The sequence below is a fragment of the Sus scrofa genome, chromosome 14 (assembly GCF_000003025.6).
Source record: "Sus scrofa isolate TJ Tabasco breed Duroc chromosome 14, Sscrofa11.1, whole genome shotgun sequence".
NCBI classification, from domain to species: Eukaryota; Metazoa; Chordata; class Mammalia; order Artiodactyla; family Suidae; genus Sus; species Sus scrofa.
The window spans coordinates 115,145,191-115,173,101 of NC_010456.5; the positions used below are offsets into that span (position 1 = coordinate 115,145,191).

Below are 27,911 nucleotides of genomic sequence, written 5' to 3' on the forward strand. Positions count from 1 at the left end.
AGACCAATTATTCTGTTTTGTTTCAACTGTAATTACTAATATATTGGAGTTTAAACATTACATTTTAATTTATACTATTTTCTTGTTTTGTGTTTCTTTTTCTCTCTTATCTTGTTTTTTGTTTGTTTAACATTTCACTTTCCCCCTCTATAATGTGGAGATTTCATCTGCTGTTTCAATTCTTTTATGATTACCTTAGAGGTCAGAACATGCATACTTAATTTATAAATATCAGAAGTGACTTAAAACCTCTACTCACCTCCTGGGCAATACAATAAACTTGAAACATTTATTCCCTCCAACTTATTATCTGGGATTTAATTTTTTTAATTTTATTTATTTATTTATTTATTGTCTTTTTAGGGTTGTACCTGCGGCATATGGAAGTTCCCAGGCTAGGGGTCAAATCAGAGCTGCAGCTGTAGTTGCCAGCCTACACCACAGCAAGAGCAACACCAGATCCAAGCAGCCCCTGCACTCTACACCCTGCACCCTACACCCTGCAAGGTCACAGCAATGCCTGATCCTTAACCTGCTGAGCAGGGCTAGGAATCAAAGTCACATTCTCATGGATACTAGTCAGGTTCATTACTGCTGAGCCACAACAGGAACTCCTATTGTCTGGAATTTTAATTCAATGTTATTTTTGAACCCAACTTCATGTATTTTTGCTGTTTTATACAGTCAGTGTTCACTTACTGTCTCTGCACATTTACTACTGCTTTTCATTCTTTTTACATCACAGTCCTTCTAGGCAGGATAATTTTCCTTTTAATTGAAGTACATTCCTAGAAGTTTCTCTAATGATGATGTGCAGCTAACGAACTCATTTCTGGAGTGTCAAAAAATGTCTTTTTCACCCCTATATCTGAAAAGTATGTCACTGCATATAGAATTCCAGGTAGTAGTAACCTTATTTCACTAAGTCAGAAGTCAGCAAACTTTTTCTATAAATGGACAGCTAGTAAACATTTAGGCTTTGCAGGCCATGTGATCTCTCACAACTACTTAATTCTACAATTGTGATGTGAAAGCAGCCATAGACAATACATAAATGAGTAGTCTTGTGTTCCAATAAAACATTCCAATAAAACTTTATTTACAAAAACAATCAGCAGGCTGGTTTTGGCCCACAGGTTCACAATTTGCTGACCCCTGCACTACATCAAAGATATCATTCTACTCTTTCTTACTTACATTATTGCCAGAGAAGTCAGCTATTAGTCTAATTGAAAATCCTTTAAAATAATCTGTTTTTCTGACTGCTTTTAATATTTTTGTCTTTGTCTTCGGTTTTCAACAGTTTCACTTTGCTTAGTCTAAGTGTGAATATCTTTTTATGTACCCTGCTTGGGATTTACTGGGCCTCTTAAAGCTTTAAATTCATGTCTTCAATCATTTCTGGAATACACATTTTTAAATATTTCTTCTGTCCCACTCTCTCTCCTTTTTGGGATTTCAAGCAAACACGTGTTGGATCTTTTCACTATATCATTCATTTCTCTTACCCTCCCTTCTCGATTTCCTATAATTTTGTCTTTTGGGTATATTCTGGATAACTACGTCTGATCTATCTTCCAGTTCAGTTATCTTCTCTTTGGCTGTTTTATCTTCTGTCAGAAATACTCATTTAATTTTTACTTTGTTAGTATATGTATTTTTTAGAACTTCTATGTGTCTTTCTCCTTTCTGTTATGTTACATTTTTTACTGTTTCCGAGTCTCCATGAATATTTTAAGCTTGTCATTTATTAAAACACAGCACAGTTGTTTTAACTTCTGGTAATTACCAGAAACTTAAGCCTTTCCGTATTTACATTTAAATTTCCTTTAGGCAGAAAATCATCAAACTTTATTTGGACTCCACCAAAAAAATCACTGCCTAACAATATAGGCTGTTGCTAATCCTGACCTTGGAGTTTTCCTAACAGTTTAATTCAAATGGGCGTTTGGTTTTATTCTGGACTTATTGTCCTTCCTTCTTCCCTTATGGGACCTTTATATTCCTTAGAGAACTACCCATGACCCAATCTGAGTTCATGTTTGGGTGAATTGACTCTACCCAGGGTCCAAGGGTAGACATGTGACTTAAACCTGGTCAATGAGAGTTTAGAATCCCTCTGGATATAGCAATTGACCCAGGGGTAGAGAGGTGACCCAAGTTAGGACAATGAGTCTAGATTCCAGTACCTTTTTTTTCTCAGCCAGTATCTTTCTACCAGAGTCACCAAGAGAATAAAAATACAAAACTAGATTTGTAAAAGGCTCTTCTGACACCACAGGGGATAGTTTACATGGAAAGGGAGGAAGCAGAGAGGAAAGAGAAGCAAGGTATGACAGAAAAAAAAGGCCAGTAGCATCATATCCAGGGAACTCCTAGACTCATATAAATTCCTTATGTTTTCAGCCATATGCGCAAAAACAAACAAACACCCTTGTGTTATTTAGGTCTTTTAATTGGGTATTTTTTTCTCATTTGCAAACTAAAGAGTCATGCTTAGTAGTATATAATTATGCAACATATTCTGTCCTTCATTCCTGACATGCAATGATGATAATATCTGAAAATTGCATATCAAAAAATCACCTTCTAGCATACCTTGTCTGTCTGAATTAGCAGCATTTTGTAACTGGGAGAAAATATCAAATGTTCCACAGGCTCTTCAATCTCAAGAAAATCCTCTACTTTGTAATTTGTATCTTTAATAAGAAAAGAATATACAAAGCCATCCTATAGAACAAAAACAATGAGATAAATGCAGAAAATTAGTCTCAGTCAGTGCTCAGTAAACGTTCCTCATCAGACGAGCTAAGAATTATTGATTGGTATCTACTGTTCGTTTTTGGAATCATAATGTATGTTTATATTACCTAGAATGCCCTGTGTTTTTACCTTTATTTAGCCAACTTTTAAACATATTTCCTGGTCAATTTTCAATTTTATTTCTTTTGGGAAATAAAATAACCTCGTATAGGAGGTTATTCATGGCAGTGCTGTTTGTAAAAGCAACCTAATGTTCATCAACAGAGGATAGATGAATAAATAATGGTACATAAATAGTACATAAATTAAGTATGGAGTATTATGCTGTAATAAGAATGAGGATATCGTTATGCAACAATAGACATAACAATTTTAAATATCCAAGCACCCAACATAGGTTCACCACAATATATAAGGCAACTGCTAACAACCTTAAAAGGAGAAATCGACAATAACACAATCATAGTGGGGGACTTTAACACCCCACTTACAGCAATGGACAGATCAACCAGACAGAAAATCAATAAGGAAACACAGGCCCTGAATGAAGCATTAAACCAGATGGACTTAATAGATATTTATAGGACATTTCATCCAAAAGCAACAGAATACACATTCTTCTCAAGTGAACATGGAACATTCTCTAAGATTGATCATATCCTGGGCTACAAATCCAACCTCAGTAACTTTAAGAAAATTGAAATGATGTCAAGCATCTTTTCCGACCACAATGCTATATGACTGGAAATCAACAAGAAAAAAACTGCAAAAAACACAAACACGTGGAGACTCAACAACATGCTACCAAACAACCAATGGATCACTGAAGAAATCAAAGAGGAAATTAAAAAATACCTAGAAGCAAATGACAATGAAGATACGATACTCCAAAACCTATGGGATGCAGCAAAAGCCCTTCTAAGAGGAAAGTTTATAGCAATGCAAGCCCACTTCAGGAAACAAGAAAAAGCTCAAATAAACAAGCTAACTTTACATCTAAAGCAGCTTGAGAGAGAACAGACAAGACCTCAAGTTAGCAGAAGGAAAATCATAAAGATCAGAGCAGAAATCAATGAAATAGAAACAAAGAAAACCATAGAAAAGATCAATGAAACAAAAAGCTGGTTCTTTGAAAAGACCAACAAAATTGATAAACCCTCAGCCAGACTTATCAAGAAAAAAAGAGAGAGGACTCAAATCAGTAAAATTAGAAATGAAAAAGGAGAAGTAACAATGGATATCACAGGAATACAAAGGATCATAAGAGACTACTATATGCAACTATATACCAATAAGATGGAAAACCTAGAAGAAATGGACAAATTCTTAGAAACGTACAATCTTCCAAGACTAAACCAAGACAAAATAGAAAAGATGAACGGACCAATTACAAGTGCTGTAATTGAAACTGTGATTAAAAAACTTCCAACAAACAAGCCTAGGACCAGATGCCTTCACAGGTGAATTCTATCAAACATTTAGAGAAGAGCTAACACCCATCCTTCTGAAACTATTCCAAAAAATCACAGAGGAAGGGACACTCCCAAACACATTCTATGAGGCCACCATCACCCTCATACCAAAACCAGACAAAGATACCACAAAAAATGAAAATTATAGGCCAATTTCACTGAGGAACATTGATGCAAAAATCCTCAACAAAATACTAGCAAACCGCATTCAACAATACATTAAAAGGCTTGTACATCATGATGCAGTGGGATTTATCCCAGGGATGCAAGGGTTCTTCAATATCTGCAAATCCATCAGTGGTGGTACACCACATTAACAAACTGAAGAAAAAAAACCATATGATCCTCTCAATAGACGTGGAAAAATCCTTTGACAAAATCCAACACCCATTTCTGATAAAAACCCTTCAGAAAGTGGGCATAATGGGAACCTACCTCAACATGATAAAGGCCATATATGACAAACCCACAGCAAACATCATTCTCAATGGTGAAATGCTGAAAGAATTCCTGCTGAGATCAGGAACAAGACAAGGATGTCTGCTCTCACTACTACTTTTCAACATAGTTCTGGAAGTCCTAGCCACAGCAATCAGAGAAGTAAAAGAGATAAAAGGAATCCAAATTGGAAAGGAAGAAGTAAAACTATCCCTATTTGCGGATGACATGATGCTATACCTAGAGAATCCTAAAGACTCTACCAGAAAACTGTTAGAACTCTTCCATGAATTTGGTGAAGTCACAGGGTACAAAATCAATACACAGAAATTGACTGCATTTCTATATACTAACAATGAAAGATCAGAAAGAGAAATTAGGGAAGCAATTCCATTTACCATCACATCCAAAAGAATAAAATACCTAGGAGTAAACATACCTAAAGAGACAAAAGACCTGTACTCTGAAAACTACAAGCCACTGATAAAAGAAATCAAAGATAACACAAATAGATGGAGAGACATACCATGCTCTTGGATTGGAAGAGTCAATACTATCAAAATGACTGTACTACCTAAGGCAATCTACACATTCAATGCAATCCCTATCAAATTACCAAGCACATTTTTCACAGAACTCGAACAAAATATTTTAAAGTTTGTTCTGAAGCACAAAAGATCCAGAATAGCCAAAGACATCCTGAAAAAGAAAAATAGAGCTGGAAGAAATCAGGCTCCCTGACTTCAGACTATGCTACAAAGCAACAGTCATTAAAACTGCATGGTACTGGCACAAAGACAGACATATAGATCAGTGGAACAGGATAGAGAGCCCAGAATTCAACCCACGCACCTACAGCCAACTCATCTATGACAAAGGAGGCAAGAATATACAGTGGAGAAAAGACAGCCTGTTCAATAAGTAGTGCTGGGAAAACTGGACAGCCACATGGAAAAGAATGAAATTAGAACACTCCCCAACACCGTACACAAAAATAAACTCCAAATGGATTAAAGACCTAGATGTAAGACCAGACACTACAAAACTCTTAGAGGAAAATGTAGGCCAAACACTCTCCAACATAAACAACAGCAACATCTTCTCAGATCTACCTCTTAGAGTCATAACAGTAAAAACAAAGACAAACAAATGGGACCCAATCAAACTTCAAAGTTTCTGCACAGCAAAGGAAACCCTAAACAACACAAAAAGACAACCCACAGAATGGGAGAACATCTTTGCAAGTGAATCGACTGACAAGGGATTAATCTCTAAAATTTATGAACACCTTCTGCAGCTCCGTACCAAAAAAACAAACAACCCCATCCAAAAATAGGCAGAAGATCTAAACAGACAGTTCTCCAAAGAGGACATACAGATGGCCAAGAAACACATGAAAAGATGTTCAACATCACTCATCATTAGAGAAATGCAAATCAAAACCCCTAGGAGGTACCACCTTACACCAGCCAGAATGGCCATCATCCACAAGTCTACAAACAATAAGTGCTGGACAGGGTGTGGAGAAAAAGGAACCCTATCACACTGTTGGTGGGATTGTAAATTGGTGCAACCACTGTGGAAAACAGTATGGAGCTTCCTCAGAAAACTTAAAATAGAACTACCATTTGATCCAGCAATCCCACTCCTGGGCATCTATCCACAGAAAACCACGACTCGCAAAGACACATGTACTCCACTGTTCATTGCAGCACTATTTTCAATAGCCAAGACATGGAAACAACTAAATGTCCATCGACAGAGGAGTGGATTCAGAAGATGTAGTACATATACAGCCATTAAAAGGAACGAAACACCGGCATTTTTAGCAACATGGATGGACCTAGAAATTATCATGCTAAGTGAAGTCAGCCATACAATGAGACACCAACATCAAATGCTTTCACTGACATGTGGAATCTGAAAAAAGGATACACTGAACTTCTTTGCAGAACAGATACTGACTCACAGACGTTGAAAAACTTATGATTTCCAAAGGAGACATGTTGGGGGGTGGGGATGCACTGGGGTTGTGGGTTGGAAATCCTATAAAACTGGATTGTGATATTATACAACTATAAATGTAATAATTCATTGAGTAATAAAGAAATAATTATGCAGAACCCAACATCATAAACTATGGCTCATCATAATGACAGCAAATGAAAATAATTTTTTTTCTATTTGAAATAATTTTTAAACCATTTACAAAATTGAAGTATAGTTAATTTACAACATTGTCTTCAAGTGTTTGCATATTTTCTTGAAAGCAATTGATTTTTTTTTTCTATTTGAAATAATTTTTAAACCATTTAAAAAATGAAGTATAGCTAATTTACAACATTGTGTTAACTTCAGGTGTTTGCATATTTTCTTGAAAGCAATTGATTTAGAAGAAAAAAAATACATTACAATTCCAGAAGCAAGCACGCCTCCCTTCTGATACACCATGGTGACCGGACTTATATGACTCCTTCCAACTTTGGAAAAGAAAACAAGGTAAAACAGGTGACACATAATTAAAAGTGCCATACAGAGTAATTAATCTACTTTTCTAGGACTACTCATTTCTTTGTAATTCTTCCCACCAATCAACTTCATATTAGAATATATGCTATGATGGCTCTTAAACAATGAAGAATAAAAGCTGCTTTGCAATGATTACTGATGGAAATCACATGAGTTTTTTTAAATGTTCCATATCATCAGAGCCATGGAACTAACATTGTAGAATTACATAGTAATTTATTTGCTTTTTTAGGAAAGCAATTATCAGAGATTTAAGGGGTCAGAAAAAAATGACAAAAACTATATTATTATCAAGTTGTATACTTAAGATTTGTACATTTTATGGCTTATAAATTTATATCTCAATAAATAAAGCACAATGGGTTTTAAAAAAAGGAAAAAAATGATCTAAAAGAACATCATTATTACTAAAATATTGTCCTGGGGGAAAGTAAAAAATCTTGTAGATAAGCCACAAGAACAAGATGGAAGGCTCAGAGACATCCACCAGACGTTAATTTATTGCATACTACATGCTTGGCATTTTGCTAGAGGCTGAGATGCATACTGTCCTTTCTTCCAAGACCATTCAACTCCTAGCAGAACCTCTTTCCAAACCAACTGCCACCAGAATCCAGGCTGCCATGACTCCTGGCCTAGTCTAGGTGCCTGCTGCTTACAGCCACCTGCTTCTAGGATGGTCCTTCCCCGAAATAGATCATTAATCTCTCCAAGTACAATTCCAACTGGAGTGCATCCCCATTCAGGAGGTAATGTCAGTCCACTGTCAGCTAGACTATGTATAAATGCCTTAGTCAGATGTTCAAAGTCCGATAGGGTATAGATGTCCCTTTGTTCCCCACTATTCATGCACAACACTCGATGCTCCACACAAACCACACTACTTCTTGTTTCTTAACCTTCTCCGTGTTTTCTTATTTATGCAGATACCACTGCCTAAAATTCTACCTACCCTCAGCTCTGACTGTGAACCCATCCTTTAAGGGCCATATCAAATGCTCTCTACAAAATGACTTAACTTGGCCTATTTCCCTCATCTGAATTCCCACAGCACTTTATAAAGTTCTCTTTCACATCTTAAATTTCCTGGGTGCAATTATTTGTCAACTTGTTCTATTCTCTTTAATAAAATATAAATCTGGAGTTCCCATTGTGGCAAGGCAGAAATGAATCTGATTAGTATCCATGAGGATGCAGGTTCGATCCCTGGCCTCGCTCAGTGGGTTGGGGATCTGGTGTTGCTGCGAGCTGTGGTATAGGTTGCAGATATGGCTTGGATCCCACGTTGCTGTGGCTGTGGAGTAGGTTGGCAGCTGTAGATATGATTTGACCCCTAGCCTGGAAACCTCCATGCCACAGGTGAGGCCCTAAAAAAGCTAAAAATTAAAAAATAAAAAAACCATATACAAATCCTTTGAAGGTATTGATTATATGATTATATTTGCCACCTATGTCAACTTGGAGGCAACTTGCTTAGTGTCTTCTACATGGTAGAGGTTATATAAATATTTATTTCAAAGTATTTATAATATATTATGGAAATGATAATAAATAGTGTACAGGAAGGAAATAGTGAACAATACAGGACTATGTACAACTAAGTCCTAAATTGTGTAAAATTTATTGCAAGTATGATAAGAATTTGGAAATGAGAAGCATTGTTTTATAATTCATTTTACAAACAGAAGTGCCAATTTACTCTCTAGCAATCTCTAGGGATTAAACTTTGGATCCAAAGTTTGAGTAAGATACAGTTTCTGACCTGAAAGAGTTGATGATTAGTGGGAAAGAAAGACAGGCACATGGGGCACTGCAATAGCATAGGATGAGGCTCTCACAAAGAAGTGGGTCTGATGGAACCCCAGACAGAGCACCTGATTCTGCCCACAGGTTGAGGAGAGCACAGGGAAGGCTCCACAAAGGATAATTTCACCAGGTAGACAAGGAAGAGAAGGGCATCCTAGACAGAGGTAACTATAAACACGAGCAGGCAGAATACAGAGAGAGCATAGGAATGATGAGAACGTCTAAAAAGCTCAAGTGAGAGAGCCAGGACTGGAAAGATAGGCCAGCAAAGAGGCTTATTTTTTCAGAAAGCTGAGGGATGGCATTGTGGATGTGAGACAGAGGGTGGACGAGGCCTGTAGGGTACAGGTGATAGTGAAGGGAAGAGAGAGCAGGGCTGGGGAAAGAAAGTCAAACCTAATGACTTCGGTTTACCAGTGGAGTGTGAGTCAGGGAACAGGAGAGGAGTAAGCAAGGGACACTGCAGTTGGGGAAAACTTGCTGTAGGATGCAGTGTTTGAGCTGGAACCTGGAAGATTCAGAGTAAGGAGGCAAGGGAATGAGCTGGGTGGCATGTCTGTGAAATGATGGGAAGAAATGGCTGGCTAGATCAGAAAACTCACACTTGGGGAGTAGTAGGAAATAATAATAATGGCGCAGGTAAGATCAGAATAGAAAGGGCTTAAAATCAAGGCAAAGTAGTCCTTGAGTTGTATACTGAAAATAGTCTTCAAGAGGGGCAGTTTGTCATGGATGAGATGCCTGGTTTGGGTCAGCTTTACACTAAGGTCAGTGAAGTCAGTCCTAAGGTTGCTGCGGAAATCAAGACATGAAATAATAAGAGGAATTGGAATGGAGGGTGCATTGGTCAGGTTGGGGAACCTGCCCTGGCAAAACTCCCTTCACAAAGTGTCTCCTTGTAGCCCTAACGGGGTAACATTGGCTTCTCTGACCCAGGCCCAACTCTGGCCATAGCTGATGGACACTAGGTCTAAGGAGAATACATTAGATTCTCTCAGAAATTCTAATCAAGCATCAAAAAGTAATTTTCAAGATGGCAGCTGATCTTAAAGAAGGACATTGTAAAGAAAGGGTCATTTCAGAGGGCAGGAAAGGGCACAATTAGCTGTTTAAAAAGAACAGGCATACGCATGGGAAAGGATACAGCGCAGTCGCTAAGTGCTTGGACTCTGAAGTCTTATTGCCTGGGTCCGGGGGTCAGCTCTACAGTTTACGAGTTATGTGAATTTGGGCATCAATTTTACTCTTTCTTCCACTTCCTCATGTATATAACGAAGATAAACATGTATTTGCTTATAAAGTTGTTTTAAGGATTACATGAATTATGCATGCATATAGAGTGATGCAGAATGCCTAAAGTATAGAACATTCAATAAACATTAGTTAGCTACAAGGAAGATCCGCAAGAGCTGGTAGTGAATTGGAGGAGAAAGAAGAAAGTGGAATCAAAGATGTCTCTAGAAAAACAGGAAACAAAACATCCACCGTCAAGTGCAAAACCATCACCAATGTTAACACTTCTGGGAAGATGAAGCAAAGCAATTTCTTACTGTTTGGTGTTCCGTCTTCCATTTTACTAAGCACGGTTGCCTTCAAGTTTTCTCCATTTATCATAAGAAGATGACCCTCTTCACAGCCAATGTATAGGTCACTTGTTGGAGTCCAGCAGTGCATAGTAGGGTGAAGCAAAGTATATAGATCATCTTTAGGCTTCAAGAAAAGATTTGAAACCTTGTGTTGATACAACAGTCATGACTTAAGAGCCAGAGAAATACTCAGCAAAAACAAGTTCCAAGAAGTGAATTTGTATGTACATATATGGTCCTGCCCTCTACCAAGACCTAAGTGAACTCCTTCCTGCTTCATGTCTCTCTATACATTTTAATTCCTAGGGGAAAAAATTAGGTGTTTTTGCCAATATGTTCAGAGTTCTAGTGTCACAGGTTTTTGTGAAAGTCTTGAGTAGTAACTTCTCTGCTGCTTCTTTGTAGACTCTTTAGTATCTCAGATCTAAGAAAGTCATTGTACAGCTATAATCACCTCTTCTGAGGAAAATTTTGGTCAATATTTTCTATCCTGTTTCTGCAGGAGGTATGAATGTGATTTTCCTTGAGTGGCTGTGGAGAGGTTGGCTTAGATTCTCTGCTTAGTTACTTGTCAGAGGGAATGAGAAAGGGACTCCTTCTCTGATGCTGGTGGCTTTTCCAGTCCGATTTATGAAATAGCCTACCTGACATTGATTCCATGGAAAACTCAGAGAGAAATGCACAAAATCTATGGAATGTACCTAGAAGAAAAGCTGGTTTGGGGGACTAAAAATAATGTGGACCAAGGGTCTAAGGCAAATTTTTTTCTGAAATGGACCAGGTAGAGACTATTTTAGGCTCTGTGGACCACACAGATATCTGTCATGTATCCTTTTTTCCCTTTTATTTAAATACTTTAAAAATGTAAGCAAATTCTTAGCGTGAAGCCATATAAAGACAGGTGCTAGTTTTTTTATTTCTGCCTTGGATGATAATATCTCAGTGTTATGTCCCTTGTAGCCTTAAACACTCTGTCCAGCAGGGAGAGTTACTCCCCTTTCCATCAGAACAGAACTGGCCTTGTAAGTTCAGGACTGCTCTCCTTCTTGGCTGTCAAAATAGCTATGGCAGCTATTCTGAGTATGCACCTCCACAACACTGATTAAGGTTCTGAATTCAGGATACCATAACACAGTATGCTTCCTTTTCTATTTAAACAAGTCAAACATATACCTTACTTTTATTTATCTTTCTATATCTTTCTTTGTAACATAACATTTAATACTATTTGAGTTTCTGAATGCTATACTATTATTTAGAATTGCATTAGCTGCAACATAATGTCTGTTTTCTCTAGGCATCCTCACAGCCACAGGAACAGAAAACATTTTTAATAAGCCAACAGTCAAATTAACAGAATTCTTAAATTCCTTAAGAGCTCTGTATTTCATTCATTTATACTTTCATGAATTCATTCATCTAACAAATATTTATTGGACACACTTAAGTAGCAGGCACTGTTCTAAACACAGGGATGTAGCAGTGAATGAAACAAACAGAAAAGAATCCCTGCCCTCATGCAGCTTACATCCTGGTGAGAGGAAATAGAGTAAAAATATGTTAACAAGTTAAATATAGAGAATATTATGTTTTCAAAGTGGGAGAAAAATAAAGCAGGGGAAATTGGAATAGGTTTCACAATGGGAATACTGTAAACCTAATAAATGGTCATTTTTCCATTCGAAACTCTTTACTAAATGTAAGCCACAGTTCTAATAAATACTCTACTATTTGAATAATATATTACATACTGCTCTTTTAATTTAGGAAAGGTTTGTAGATTCAAGATAAAGCAGATGTGGCACTGCCAAAGTAACTATTTCTATTGAATTTCTAACTGATATACATTAGTGACATAACTGATATTTCCACAAACATTTACTGAGTGTTGGTTATATACTAGGCATTGTGCCACATCCTACAAGGTCCTTCTCCTCAACAGGATAATTATCTATTGAGGGAACAGGTAGTATTGGTAAGTACCAGAATCATAAAACATGGCAGGTTATAGTAAAGGGGAGTTTAAGTATTATGTGAGCATCTATGAGACAGCAATTGGTTCTTGGTGGAGTGAAGGAATTGGACAGAGAAAATAATTATCATTTGGGATGGACCTTGAAGTATCACTAAGGCAGAAGTCATACACAGGAACACTCATCATGATTATTTTAAGAGGACAGATTTATCTTTAATTGTATGATTGGTCTATTTCATGTCCTCACAGTCTTGGATTGTTAGAAAATAAATCTTGAGTAACAATCTGACCCACTAGTGGGCCACAAAAAGGGGGCAAAACAGCTTAAAAGGATTAAACGGCTGGTGATTAATGACATTTTTGTGGTGTCTGATATTTGACTCATAGGGAATAAGAGTTACTCACTGAATACCATTATTTAATTATCATTATTTAAAAGTTGTCTCAGTTGTCTTGATGACATCTCACCTTAGACTACAAATCAGAAAAACACAGGCCTTACCAAGTCTGTGGCAATGGGCTCAAAACTCGTTAAAAACAAACAAACAGGAGTTCCCGTCGTGGCGCAGTGGTTAACAAATCCGACTAGGAACCATGAGGTTGAGGGTTCAGTCCCTGCCCTTGCTCAGTGGGTTAACGATCCGGGGTTGCCGTGAGCTGTGGTGTAGGTTGCAGACGCGGCTCGGATCCCGAGTTGCTGTGGCTCTGGCATAGGCCGGTGGCTACAGCTCCAATTCAACCCCTAGCCTGGGAATCTCCATATGCCGCGGGAGCGGCCCAAGAAATAGCAACAACAAAAAGACAAAAGACAAAAACAAACAAACAAACAAACAAACAAACAAACCTACACATGATTCTCTACATCAGTGAATCTATATGTATGCCACAGAAGGTGGAATTTTCTTGCCTTAATATATTAAACTAGTATTGTATGTAGCTTTACTTAAAGATAAACCTGGGCTTGTCTTCTTACTACTTTCTTTCATCAATAAATATTTTCTGTGCCATTTAAAACTTAATGTGGTGTTATACGGTGTGAGCCAAAACAATAATTTCTAATTCTGGAAATTGAGAATTGTAAAATAAAATGTGCCAATAAGGTTTAAAAATTTTTTGTTGATAACACCTCTTCCTTGTTTAGTTCTCTGGAATCAACCATTTTGATCACCTGAAGAGCAAACATGAAAAACTGAAGTTCAACTTAATATTGCTTTAGGAAATGTTAACTCCCGAATATGTTTCAAAATACTTGAGTTTATAAAAGGAATTTCTATTTAGCAACTTCTGCTTTTTTTTTTTTTTTCTTAAGGCAAATGGAAAAAGAAAACTGGACACTGGAGATTAAGTTCATTACCTTGGATTCAATTTCTGCCTAGATAACATCTGCCTTTGATTTCCCCCTTGCTACTACTGGATACCATTTCTAAAGACCTACATAAGTCAGGTAATGTGAAGCAGGTTTATTTAAAGGTCTATCAGGTACCATTCCAGTGTTAGCAACAAGAGAAGTGATGGGAATATTTAATATTTGTTATTTTAAAAAAGTCCATAACGTCACTTTTTAAGACTCTTAAATAGATCAAGTCATTACTGATTTCTTTGCCATTGGTACAGAGTCATAAGAAATTTCATTCAAAGGAAAGAACAGAATCAAGACATTTGAATCAAACTTTGGTTATGCTTTCACTCACTTTATGGATGTTAATCAGTGTTTTAGAAATTCTTCTCACCTTATTTATAAGACGAAAAAGTAAATACTGGGAAAATTAGTTTCTAATTTAAATATAAAGTAAATGGGTTTATTATATTCCCTTTATGATTTAGAAAGGTCAAACTTTGACATTAAATTTCTGTTTTCAGAAAAAAGTTAAAATGCACTGAGTTAAAAAAATCCTAGAAAATAAAGATGTCTGTTTATTATGAGCATTTTTTAAAAAATGGTAACTCCACAATTAAGTATTTAAAGAAGGCATCTCATAGCATTTTCCAAATGACAAAAACAATTGTCTGAATTTCAAATGTTTTAATGTAGCATCCATCAAGTTGGTGCAAAAGGTGAATGATAAGGCTGCCACAGAAATTTGCTACACACACACACACACACACACACACACACTTGAGATGGTTGAAAATGTGTGTTCCTTAGCATTAAACATTAAACATAGAAACATTATTTTCAAGTCGTAAACCTCACTGGCTGATGTTTGTTTTTACTTTGCTGCCCCACTGTGGCTGAGTGTGGTCTTATTTCCAAGGCTAAGATCTGTGCTATTAAAAGAATTAGTCATTTTCTTTTCTTTTTTCTTTTTGTTTTTTGAGAGCCGACCCTGCGGCATATGGAGGTTCCCAGGCTAGAGGTCCAATCGGAGCTGTTCCTGTCCCTCCTCCCTCCCGCAACGCAGTGCTATTTCTCTGTGGGAATTCCTCTGACTTCCTTAGCCCTGCCCTCTCCTCTCTGACACTAGGACCACGTTGCCAACTTCCATCCCGAATCTCCACTGAAATGCGATCCCAGAACTCCAAAGTCAGCAGGTCCAAAACTGAAATCACATCTGCCCCCCCACCCCTTCAGTTAGCAGAGCCATCATCTTATTAGTCACTCAAACTCAAAACTCCAGTCTTCATCTCTGGTGGCCTCCAGGGCTGATCTGTATTAAGGACCAGGATGAGCCTCTCTGTCCCGCATGTCTCAGGGGATGGTCATGAGAGCAATTAGGCAAACAGGGAGAGCGTTGAGGTCATTACCCTGAAAGTTTCTGCCTCTTCACCCACTAGCCCAGCAATGGCTGACACAGGGAGCACAGGTCCATAGATAAGATCCTTGGGCAACGATTGGGGGAAAATTACATCTGTTTCATTAAAAAATGACCCATCTTCCATAGGCAGTTTTACTGACCTGTGGGAAAAAATAATCAGATAATAGTCATTGATGTAACTGCTGCATATCAGTAGTAAGTAAAGTGGAGGTGTTATAACTCATTTAAAAAATAAAAAACAGACAAAAGGCAAATAGTTGATTTAAAAATATATGTCAGGAGTTCCTGTCGTGGCGCAGTGGTTAACGAATCCGACTAGGAACCATGAGGTTGCGGGTTCGGTCCCTGCCCTTGCTCAGTGGGTTAACGATCCGGGGTTGCCGTGAGCTGTGGTGTAGGTTGCAGACGCGGCTCGGATCCCGCGTTGCTGTGGCTCTGGCGTAGGCTGGCGGCTACAGCTCCGATTCGACCCCTAGCCTGGGAACCTCCATATGCCGCGAGAGCGGCCCAAAGAAATAGCAAAAAGCCAAAAAAAAAAAAAAAAAAAAAAAAAAATATATATATATATATATATATATGTCATAAAAGGACAAGTAATACACAGTTATAAATTATGTATACAGGGATTTTTCAAAAATTTTAGGCAGGAATTATAAATTTGAACACTGATAGGGGTTAGGCAGGTGATGTGTAGCCAGGTGGGACTGTGGCAAATGTCAAAGTGTCTTCCCTCCTGTGAGACAATGGAAAATATATATATTGGTTTCTGCCCCAGTTCCTGGAACAGAGCTCCTGAAACCCTTGTAAATTCCAAAGTGATTAGAGCATTAAGAGCACCTTTTGTTCTGCTGAGGTGACTGTGGGCTCCTGGATGGCTCCTAACTAGATATTGGTCACCAGAAAAATGAAGCCATTGACAGAAGCTTAGAAGTTTCAGCCATAACGCCCATTATCCAGAGAGAGCAGAGGGGCAAGATATGGAGCTAATAATTGATCATCTTAACGGTAGGGAGTCTGAAGTGCTTACAGGCTGGTGAACACATACACCAGGAGGGTGACACAATCTAACTCCAAGGAACAGACGTCCCTCTGTTTGAAACCTTCACCCTATCTCTTCACTTGGCTGCTCATCTGTATCCTTTATCAAAGCCCTTAATAAACTAGTAAATGTAAGTAACTGTTGCCCTGAGTTCTAGGAGTTGCTCTTGCAAATTAATGGAACTCAAGGCACATGTGGCGGGGGGGTGGTCATTGAAACTTCTAATCTATAGCTGGTTGGTCAGAAACATAGATAACAACTTAGCTGCAACCAGCCTCTGATGAGAAGGGGAGAGGACAGAATTATAGGACTGAACACCTAGCCCGTGGAATCTGGTTCTGTCTCTGGGTAGACAGTGTCAGAATTGAGCTGAATAGTAGGAACATAGCTAATATCATGGAAAATTGCTTGGTGTGGGGAAGAGCCTCCACCACAAATGCTAGAATTGAGGTGTTCACTGTGAGTAGATTCATGGGGAAGAAAAACACAGTAGGAAAGAACTAGGATTTTCCCCACACAGAAAAAAAACTGAATTTTATCCCTGTACACAGTAAAGCTGAGAGATACTACTCTGTTTCAGTGAGGAGGGTTTGTTGACCTATGAGAATTTTGGTTCCGAAATTTCAAGAGAATATCAAATTTGGATATTTATGAGAAATTTCTCAAATTTTAAATATTGGCAACTGATGCAGATTTAAAAAAAATACATGGGCCAAAATAAACATAAATGTAGGTTGTATTCAGCTACCTTTACAACCTCTAGTATCAAGAATTCATTTTCAGGGAGTTCCCATTTTGGCGCAGAGGAAACAAATCCGACTAGGAACCATGAGGTTGCGGGTTCGATCCCTGGCCTTGCTCAGTGGGTTAAGGATCCAGCGTTGCCATGTCACAGACACGGCTCAGATCTGCTGTGGCTGTGGCTATGGCGTAGGCTGGCAGTTGTAGCTCCGAAAAGACCCCAGCCTGGGAATCTCCATATGCTGCAGGTGCGGCCCTAAAAAGACAAAAGACAAAAAAAAAAAAAAAAAAAAAAGAATTCATTTTCAAATATACCATATGTTTCCTTTTAAAACATAATACGGCTATAAAGATGAGTTTGGAGAACTTATGGCTTTATACATTAATTCAAAATGTCCCTGGTTATATTTTATAAATGATGAATAACTGAAAAACAATCACATGAAAACAGTACTTAGTACTCAAATGCAAGGCTTAATTAAGTATTTTCAAATCCTGCTTGTTTTCTAAACCAAGACAGTCCACTTATTTTGCCTCCCACTTTCATTTGCTTATAGAAAAATCACAACTCAACATGCAGAGGTAGAGAAAAATATTCAAGGAAAGCAAAACGAGAGAAAGATGTGATAAATTACTGGCCCTGGCAAGGATCTGATAGAGACATTACCCTTTTTACAAAAAGGTACAATGTTGTCAACTCTGCCTAGAGACAGATTGGATTATTCAATGGGTTCTTGTAAAAATTAAATTGAGACATAAAGAATACTGAGAGGAGAAAGAAGTGCCTCTCTTAAGCTTCTCTGTTTCAAAAACTTTATTTACTAGCTTCACATTTCTCTTAAAAAGGCAACTTTTCGAAAACTGTATTTTCAAGGATGTGCATGTCCGATGCCTCCTTTGTCTCTGACTTTGGGGAGTATGGTGAGAATGGTCAGCTCAGGGGCACCTTAAGTCTTCAAACTCTTTTCAGTGAAGGTACCATTATTATAAACTATCACGAGGACATCTGTCTTAGAATTTCTCTTTGATTCAGTTCTATTTAAATAGGTAATTCCCATGACTTTACTACATGCAATGATGCTTTTGGTTAGAGATAATGTGGTTGAAGGTATACCCTAAAAATAACATGTTTTTGAGATTCCAGTTGGGCATTAAAGTAATAGGAGCAAAAAAACGCTAACATGACCTTTTAAAATATACAATAAATAGGAGTTCCCATTGTGGTACAGTGGAAAAGAATCCGACTAGGAACCACGATGTTGTGGGTTTGATCCCTTGCCTTGATCAGTGGGTTGAGGATCCAGCATTGACATGAGCTGTGGTGTAGGCTGCAGATGTGGCTCGGATCTGGCATTGCTGTGGCTCTAGTGTAGGCCAGCAGCTGTAGCTCCGATTAGACTCCTAGCCTGGAAACCTCCATATGCCACAGGTGAGGCCCTAAAAAAAAAAAAAAAGAAAGGCCAAAAAAATACACATATATACAATAAACATGTTTTGAAATAGTAAGAGCAAATACAATTTTGGAAAATTAAACTATTTTGGAAAAATCTTGATATTTAAAAGAAAACTGGTGGAAAATCAGGTTACAGAGAATTTTTTTGAAATGCAAACAACCATTCCAAGGTAATTATACATGTAGAAAGATGTTTTAAGTTAAGATGCATGTATAAAGCCACTTAATTCATAAAATTAATCCAAGCACACTGCACAAATGCACACAAAGATTCTCCACTTTGTTGTATTATAATGAAGTCTCTTACTTTGCTTTGAGATAATGTTCTTGGTTACATCTTTCAATGGTCCAAACAGTCACTGCACTTGGACTTGACAAGCACAGCTGGCACCAGTTCATGGGGTTAAAAGTCATCTGGCTTACATCTACACCAGGTTGTGACTTCTTGCACAAAATGACACCTAATTCCCAGTTCCTTAGAGAAAAAGTAATTTGGGTGAAAAATAACTCATTTGAATTTCGTATCTTAAGAACATTTATCTAATTATTTGAAAACAATCTATATAAGTTGAGAATTCATGATATAATTAATTAATCTATGATCTTAATATTTCTGTTTTGTTTAGGCCACCTCTTTAGGATGACCTGGGTATGTGACAACAACTGAGCTTAAATCCCAACTGCTGTATCAACTTCCAACTAGATATCTCCATTTATTTACCTCAGGCACCCTCAACTCAGCTTGTTCCAACTCATCTTCTCCCACTGCTTCTTCCAAGCCCCCTCACCATGTCCTCTGTATCTTTCTGAACATAATTGCATAATGTTCCTAAGTTTCTCAAGTTGCACCTTTGTGTATGACCCTCAACTGTCCCTCTCCCACAGCACCACGTCCACTGTTCAGCCAGGCGCCAAATCCAATGATGCTGCTGCCCAACCAGCTCCCAAATATTCCTACTTCCCTCCATCCCCAGTCCTATCACCTATCCCAGAGGACACGGAGTTCCCGTCGTGGCTCAGTGGTTAACGAATCCGACTAGGAACCATGAGGCTGCAAGTTCGATCCCTGGCCTTGCTCAGTAGGTTAAGGATCCAGCGTTGCCGTGAGCTGTGGTGTAGGTTGCAGATGCGGCTTGGATCCCGGGTTGCTGTGGCTGTGGTGTAGACCAGCGGCTACAGCTCCGATTTGACCCCTAGCCTGGGAACCTCCATATGCTGCGGGAGCGGCCCAAGAAATGGCAGAAAGATTAAAAAAAAAAAAATCAAGAGGACAAGATTAAATTGTGACCCAAGGAAAGGAATTCTGCAGAAGGCTGCAACTTACCAGAGGGCCAGTTCAAATTCTGGGAGGGAGGAGTAACTTGCCAGATAGGTGCCACAGTAACTGAAGGAAAGTAAAGTGTAATCCAGAAGAACATTGCCTAAAATATAAAATCCATTACAAGGATTAGTCATCATGTTCAGAGTAACTATAGTCTTATGGTTTAATTTCCCATGCCTAATAATTTTCTGTAATTCAAAACTATTTGGCTCCTGGAATAAAAGATGTCCTAGCTGATTTCTAACAGTATGAACAGAAAGATGGGAGCAAAGTTAAGATCCATTTTTAAAAAGTTTTTAGAGTGAATTAAGACCATGAGGTCGCTGTCTCTAAACTTTAGTGCCTAACTGAGCACACTGCACCATGTATGTCCCCATGTGGATTGAAATGACCCAAGAACCATAAAATATTCCACAAATATATGAAACATGGTAATTAGAAACGTTATTCAAACAACTTGAAATACTTTGGGGAGTTGTGATAATTCTAGCTTAGCTCCATATCTCTATCCCTTAGGTCATATCTCGCCCTTAGCTTAATATCTTCCAGTTCTTAGAACTATAAAAAGTCCTAATCTCATTTATACCTACAGTTGAAGAAATGAAATGTGGCTTTAAAATTCTCAGCAACAATGTGTTTAAAATGAGCATCATGAGGATGCTAAAACAGGGAAGTGTCAGTTTCTGCCTCCTTGTATATGAGGCTCTGATTTCCCCTCCTTTATCTCCTGGTCTTCATTGTGGTTTCAGAGCTGCAAGCCTTGCTTTCTCCTATTACTGACTTTTTCACAGTCATGTTTTTGTATGAATTTTTACCCCCACTTTCAACAAAAATGAATGCTATCAATTTTGCTGCACTCTGTCTAGCAATTATGAGCTCTAAAAAAATTATGACATTGATAAACAAAAAAACCTTATCTTGGTTTAAATGACACTTTTAAAAAAATCATAGTTGATTTACAATGTTATGCCAATTTCTGCTATACATCAAAGTGATCCAGATATATATATACACTTTTTCTTAAATTATCTTCCATCATGATCACAAGAGATTGGACATAGTTTCCTGTGCTGTACAATAGGACCTCATAGCTTATCTGTTCTAAATGTAATAGTTTGCATCTACTAACCCCAAACTCCCAGTCCATCCCACCCCTTCCACGTACCTCCTTGGCAACCACAAGTCTGTTCTCTATGGAAGTGACACTTTTTAAAATCAATATTGAGATGGAATCTTTAAAAAAGTTTTTATTGGAGTATAGTTGACTTAACAATGTTGTATTAGTTTCAAGTGTAGAGATGAAATATTTTGTGATGTTTTGGGGTCATTGGTAGTTTTGGGATTTGGCCAAGTTCCTTTTCCATTGTTCTAATGGAATATCTTTTCTTTTTTCTTTTTGGCTGCACTCATGGCATGTAGAAGTTCCCAGGTCAGGGATCAAATCTGTGCTACAGCAGTGACAATGCTGGATCCTTAACCTGCTGAGCCACCAGGGAACTCTCTTTTTTATTATTGTCATATTTGTTCCAAATATTTTCCTCAGTTTACTATTTGTCTTTTAATTTTTTGTGGTATTTTAAAGGTTCATTAGTTTTAAATATGCATGTAATCAAACATATAAATCTTAATGTTTAAAATTTTATTCTTTGTGTGAAAAGTTCTTCCTCATTCTCAAAACATTTCAATCTTCTATATTTTTTTTCTTTTCAATGGGTTTGTTGTGTTTATTGAACTCTTAGTTTGATATATGTTTTGATACACAGTATGACATGAGTACCTAACTTTACACTTTTGTTCAAATACATTCCTTAACACCATTGCTAAACAATCCATATAATCTGATGTGTGTGTGTGTGTGTGTGTTCTGTGCATGTGCGTGCATGTATGCATGTGTGTGTGTGTGTGTGTGTCTGGGAGTGTCTGGGAGTGTCTTTCATCATGTTCTTAACTTTATATATTTCAGAGTCTGTCTCCAGTCTTCAACTCTTCTACTGATCAGGTGATCCCTGTACCAATACCACATATAAATTTCTATAATACCATAATGCTAAGAGGACCCTCTGACTTGTTATCAATGTCTTTCAAATTATTCTCCTTCTCTACGTCTTGTTTTAGAAGAACATTCATTTCATTTAAGTACTCCTGGCTCTCTAAAACATTTTATAAGCCTATGAATTACATTCAGTGAAGAATATCAGAAATACATTTATAATAAACAAGTTTTCCATGCAGGAATATACCTCTATATGTTTAAACATTTTATTCAGTGATTTTTGTAGTTTTCTTCATTAAGGTCAGTCACATTTCTTCTTTGGAGTATTCCTAAGTGTTTAAATCATCTAATTTCATGCATATTTATTTTCAAACCAGCACCTTACTGAGCATTATGTTATTATTCCTAGTACACTATTATCCATTAACTCCTTTCCCAAAGCTACATTTTTTTCTGTTTCATATTTTGTTGCACTGGCTAGAACTTTCAGGTTGGTGTGTGTCTGGGAGTGTCTTTCATCATGTTCTTAAATACCAGTGGTAACATCAGGTTCCCTTGATAACTTAGTCCTAATTTTACTGTGAATGACTTTAGAGCTTCATTATTCAATATGAATGTTGGCTATTGGTTTGAATTAACTTTCAATTGCTTGGCCAAGGCTATAGCCAAATAATCAAGCTAGAGATATTTTAAAGATGAAGGGTAGTTATAATCCATATACAGGCATACCTTAGAGACATCATGAGTTTGGTTTCAGATCACTACAATAAAGCAAACATTGTAACAAAGCAAGTCACATGAATTGTTTTTGTTTCCTAGTACATAGAAAGTTACAGTTACTGTAGTCTATTAAGTGTGCAATAGCATTATGTCTAAAAAAACAATGTACATTCCTCAATTTAAAAATACTTATTACAAAAAAACTGCTAACCATCATCTGAGCCTTTACTGAGTCATAATCTCTTTGCTGGTGGAGGGTCTTGCCTCAATGTAGATGGCTGCTGAGCAATTAAGGTGGTGGTTGATGAACTTTGGGATGACTTTGGCAATTTCATAAATAAGACAACAATGAAGTTTGCCATATCAATTGAGTCATCCTTTCATGAACGATTTCTCTTCACCATGCAATGCTGTTTGATAGCACCTTACCCACAGGAGAACTTTCAAAATTGGAGTCAATCTTCTCACACCCTGTCACCGCTTTATTGAGTTTAAGTAACATTCTAAATCCTTTGTTGTCACTTCAACAACCTTACAGCATCTTTGCCAAGATTCCATCTCAAGAAATCCTTTTATTTGCTCATCCTTAAGAAGCAACTCCTCAACTGTTCACATTTTACAATGAGATTGCAGCAATTCAATCACACACTTAGGCTCCACTTCTTTTTTTTTTTTTTTCTTGTTTGTTTGTTTGTTTGTCTTTTTTTGCTGTTTCTTTGGGCCGCTCCTTCGGCATATGGAGGTTCCCAGGCTAGGGGTCCAATCGGAGCTGCAGCCACCGGCCTACGCCAGAGCCACAGCAACTTGGGATCCGAGCCACGTCTGCAACCTACACCACAGCTCACGGCAACGCCAGATCGTTAACCCACTGAGCAAGGGCAGGGACTGAACCCGCAACCTCATGGTTCCTAGTCGGATTCGTTAACCACTGTGCCACAACGGGAATTCCTAGGCTCCACTTCTAATTCTAGTTCTCTTGCTATTTCCACCACAGCACACTACCTCCTCCACTGAGGTCTTGAACCTCTCAAAGTTATCCATCAGGTTTGGAATCAACTTCTTCCAAACTCCTGTTAATATTGATATTTTAATCTCTTTCAATGAATCACAATTTTTTTTTTTTTTTTGCTTTTTAGGCCACACCTGTGGCATATGGAGGTTCCCAGACTAGGGGGTCTAATTGGAGCTATAGCTGCCAGCCTATGCCAGAGCCACAGCAATGCCAGATCTGAGCTGCGTCTGCGACCGACACCACAGCTCACAGCAACGCTGGATCCTTAACCCAATGAGCGAGGCCAGGGATCGAACCCACAACCTCGTGGTTCCTAGTTGGATTTGTTTCTGCTGTGCCACGATGGGAGCTCCAAAGCTGTATCTTTTTTTTTTTTTTTTTTGGTCTTTTGCTATTTCTTTGGGCCACTCCTGCGGCATATGGAGGTTCCCAGGCTAGGGGTCTAATCCGAGCTGTAGCCACTGGCCTACGCCAGAGCCACAGCAACGCAGGATCCGAGCCGCGTCTGCAACCTACACCACAGCTCACGGCAACGCCGGATCTTTAACCCACTGAGCAAGGGCAGGGACCGAACCCGCAACCTCATGGTTCTTAGTTGGATTCGTTAACCACTGCGCCACGATGGGAACTCCCGAATCACAAATGTTCTTAATAGCATCTAGAATGGTGAATCCTTTCCAGAAAGTTTTCAATTGATTTTTCAGCAATCCATCAGAGGAATTACTACCTATGGCAACTATAGTCTTACAAAATGTATCTCTTGAATAGTAAGACCTGAAAGTAGAAATTACTCCTTGATCCATGGGCTGCAGAAGGGATGCTGTGTTAGCAGGACATGAAAACAATATGAATATTGTTGTATATCTCCTCTCCAATACACCTCTTGGGTGACCAAGAACATTGTCAATGAGCAGTAACATTTTGAAAGGAATCTTTTTTTCTAAGTAGTAGGTCTCAATAGCAGGATTAAAATATTCAGTAAACCATGTTGTCAACATATGTGCTGTCAGTCTTTGTTGTTCCATTTATATATCATAAGTAGAGGATATTTACTATAATTCTTAAGGGCTGTAGGATTTTCAGAATGGTAAATGAGCCCCAGCTCAATCACCAGCTGTATCAGCCCCTCACAGGAGAGTCAGCCTATCCTTTGGAGCTTCAAAATCAGGCATCGATTTCTCTCCTCTAGCTATAAAAATCCTACATGGCATCTTCTTTCTATATAAGGCTGTTTCATCTATACTGAAAATCTGTTGTTTAGAGTAGCAACCTTCATTAATTATCTTAGCTGGATTTTCTGGATAATTTGCTGCTTCACCTTACTTTTTTATGTTATGGAGAAGACTTATTTCCTTAAACCTCATGAACCAACCTCCACTAGCTTTGAACTTTTCTTTTGCAGCTCCCTCACCACTCTCAGCCTTCACTGAAGAGAGTTAGGGCTTTGCTCTGAATTAGGTTTTGGTCTAAGGGAATGCTGTGGCTGTTTGCTCTATTCAGACCACTAAAACTTTCTCCATATCAGCAATAAGCTGTTTTGCTTTCTCATCACTTACCTGTTTACTGGAATAGCACTCTGACTTTTCTTCAAGAATGTTGCATTCACAACTTGGCTGCTTGGTGTAAGAGCCCTAGCTTTTGGCCTTTCTCAGCTTTTGACATACATTCTTCATTAAACTTAATCACTTCTAGCTTGTGATTTAAAGCGGGAGAGGTACCTATGGATAAGCAATGAGATCTTGCTGTATAGCACCGGGAACTATATCTAGTCACTTATGATGGAGCATGATAATGTGAGAAAAAAGAATGTATACATGTATGTATAACCGGGTCACCTTGCTGTACAGCAGAAAACTGGCAGAACACTGTAAACCAGCTATAATGGAAAAAATAAAAATCATTATAAAGTGAGAGAGGTACAACTCTTCATTTCACTTGAACACTTAGAGACCATTGCAGAGTTGTTAATAGGCCTAATTTTAATATTGTGTGTTTCAGGGAATAGTGAGGCCTGAGAAGAGGGAGAGACAGATAGAAGAATGACTGTGGTGGAACAATCAGAAGACACATCAAAATTTAGAGATTAGGTTTGCCATCTCATATGGGCATAGTTCATGGCACCACAAAACAATTACAGTAGCAGCATCAAAGATCACCAATCACCATAACAAACATAATACTAATGGGGAAAGTTTGAAAAATCATAAGAATTACTAAAACATGACACAGAGATAGGAAGTGAGCAAATACCATTATAAAAATGTTGCCAATATACTTAATAGAGAGTTGCCCCAAACCTTCAATCTGTAAAAAATGCAACATCTACAAGGCATAAGAGTGAAGTACAATAGACGAGGTATGCCTGTACACAGTCCTCAATGTATCAATGGGTTATCCTTTAAATGTTTTAATCTGTTGTGACCATAGAAATATTTCCCCATAAATAAAATGGTAAATTATAGTGAAGTCCCCTGGCTTGACCCAAGCATTTCCTTGACCCATAAGGCTACAAAACTAAGATCAGCCTCAAGCCCTCCTGAGCTTCCTGTTCATGATGTGTCAAAATAGGGAAGGTTATGTGGAGGCTCCAATGGATATGCAGCAGCCCAGTCTGGGTTAACTGCAACTATGAATGAGTCCATAGTAATTTAAGTGGTAGGAAACATTGACACAGTGTAAACATAGCATGTGTATATATTTCATATATATTATATAATTATATATGTTACATGTGATTTTATTTATTATCATCACAGTCTTAATGGTAGATACTACCATCTTCATTTTATGGATAAGGAAATTGAGGCTTAGAGACTTACCTCTAGAAGCTAAACAACATCCATTGAGCTAGATTATCAATGAGTCATCAGGAAAGTAAAAAAAAAAATGTGCTGAAAAAGGTTTTTAAATAGCATATAGTGCTCTAATACAGTGTTCTAAATCAGTGGGTCTCAAATTTAATGTGCATATGAATCACCTGGGGAATCTAGTTAAAATGCATATTAGAATTCTGTAGTACAATTCAGAGTTTCTACATTTATAACAAGCATCTAAATGATGCAATGTTGACTGTAAGCCGACCACAATTTGAGTAGCAAGATTCTAGCCCACTTAACAAATTCTCAGCGATTAGCCTGATTCCTTCTTTATAATGTGTGTTAACAAACAAAATAAAATAAAGGATAATTTAAAAAACCACCAAAACCAGGAAAAAAAAATCCTTACAAAAGAAAAAAAACCTTAATTTATAAGAGCTAGGTCTGGTCAAATCTTTTTTTTTCTCCCCCTGTACCTACAGCATATGGAAATTCCCAGGCCAGAGACAGAACCCAAGCCACATCTGTGACCCACACCACAGTTGCAGGAATGCTGGATCCTTAACCCACCATGCTGGGCCCAGTATCTAAAATGCTACAGTCAGATTCTTAACCCACTGTGCCACAGCAGGAACTCCCTGATCACATCTTAAAACAAAATCCTTCAGTCATGACAGAGGAAAGATCTTGAAAGATACCTTTTAATTTGGTCCTTCTGGTCAATCCAGGAAAGTTGTATATGTAGATGAGGGGTCTTAGCCGACGGTCAGAGAAAGCCACAACTTCATAAGGAATGTTAGTTGCCATGACACCCACAATTCCATTTATACACTGCAGTACAGTCCTTTTCTTGGTTTCAATGTTAATAAATATTATGAAATTCCCACAAGGGTAGCAAAAGGTGCTATCGTTGACAAAATGAATATTCTGCTTAGGGAATCCTTGCACCCATCTGGGAAAAGATATGTCACCATCAATATAATGTATTTCAAATACTTTTTCCTCTTTTTTTTTTTCTTGAAGCAAACAAAAAATCATCAAAATCTTTGAAACACATGTATTGTCTTTTCACTCCCTTTCTGCTCCAAACAATCTCTAAGATAAAGGAATACATGTACCAGCTGTGAGACCAGTTTGAGTCCAGGTGTTACAGAAACTTAGATGCAGACTGAAAGTTCTATAGGTCTAAACTAAGAGTCTCTTCAGACAGCTTTTCTAGTGAAGCAAAACCTTTGTTCAAACCTGAGAAAATCTCAGAAGGATCTCTGGGGTATTGTATACATAGAAAAGAAAAAGTCAAACAGAGAGAGAAAAGAGCTTGATCCCAATAGAAAACAGGATGCATCCTGGGCCTTTGCTTTATAACTAGTTTTGATTTTAAAAATAAACTGTAAAAAACATCTTTGAATAGGACAGCTTGCTTTGTGGTTGTGAGCCCAGTAGGAAAATTGCTTCTTTACAAAGATGGAACGTGTGTAGCCATATTTTAGA

General features: G+C 37.9%; 1 protein-coding gene across 5 annotated transcripts in view; it reads right to left on the reverse strand.

Annotated features, from left to right (window-relative positions):
- CFAP43 (cilia and flagella associated protein 43) overlaps window positions 1–27,911 on the reverse strand; it is a 128,437-nt gene that overhangs the window by 71,662 nt on the left and 28,864 nt on the right. For all 5 annotated transcript variants that reach the window (XM_021072818.1, XM_021072821.1, XM_021072820.1 and 2 more), the window contains 7 exons: window positions 27,119–27,372; window positions 19,883–19,979; window positions 18,866–19,033; window positions 15,315–15,465; window positions 10,559–10,718; window positions 7,086–7,153; window positions 2,599–2,730 (listed from right to left, as the gene is read on the reverse strand). In XM_021072818.1, the coding sequence (XP_020928477.1) occupies window positions 2,599–2,730; window positions 7,086–7,153; window positions 10,559–10,718; window positions 15,315–15,465; window positions 18,866–19,033; window positions 19,883–19,979; window positions 27,119–27,372 (1,030 nt within the window). The remainder of the gene's footprint in view (window positions 1–2,598; window positions 2,731–7,085; window positions 7,154–10,558; window positions 10,719–15,314; window positions 15,466–18,865; window positions 19,034–19,882; window positions 19,980–27,118; window positions 27,373–27,911) is intronic.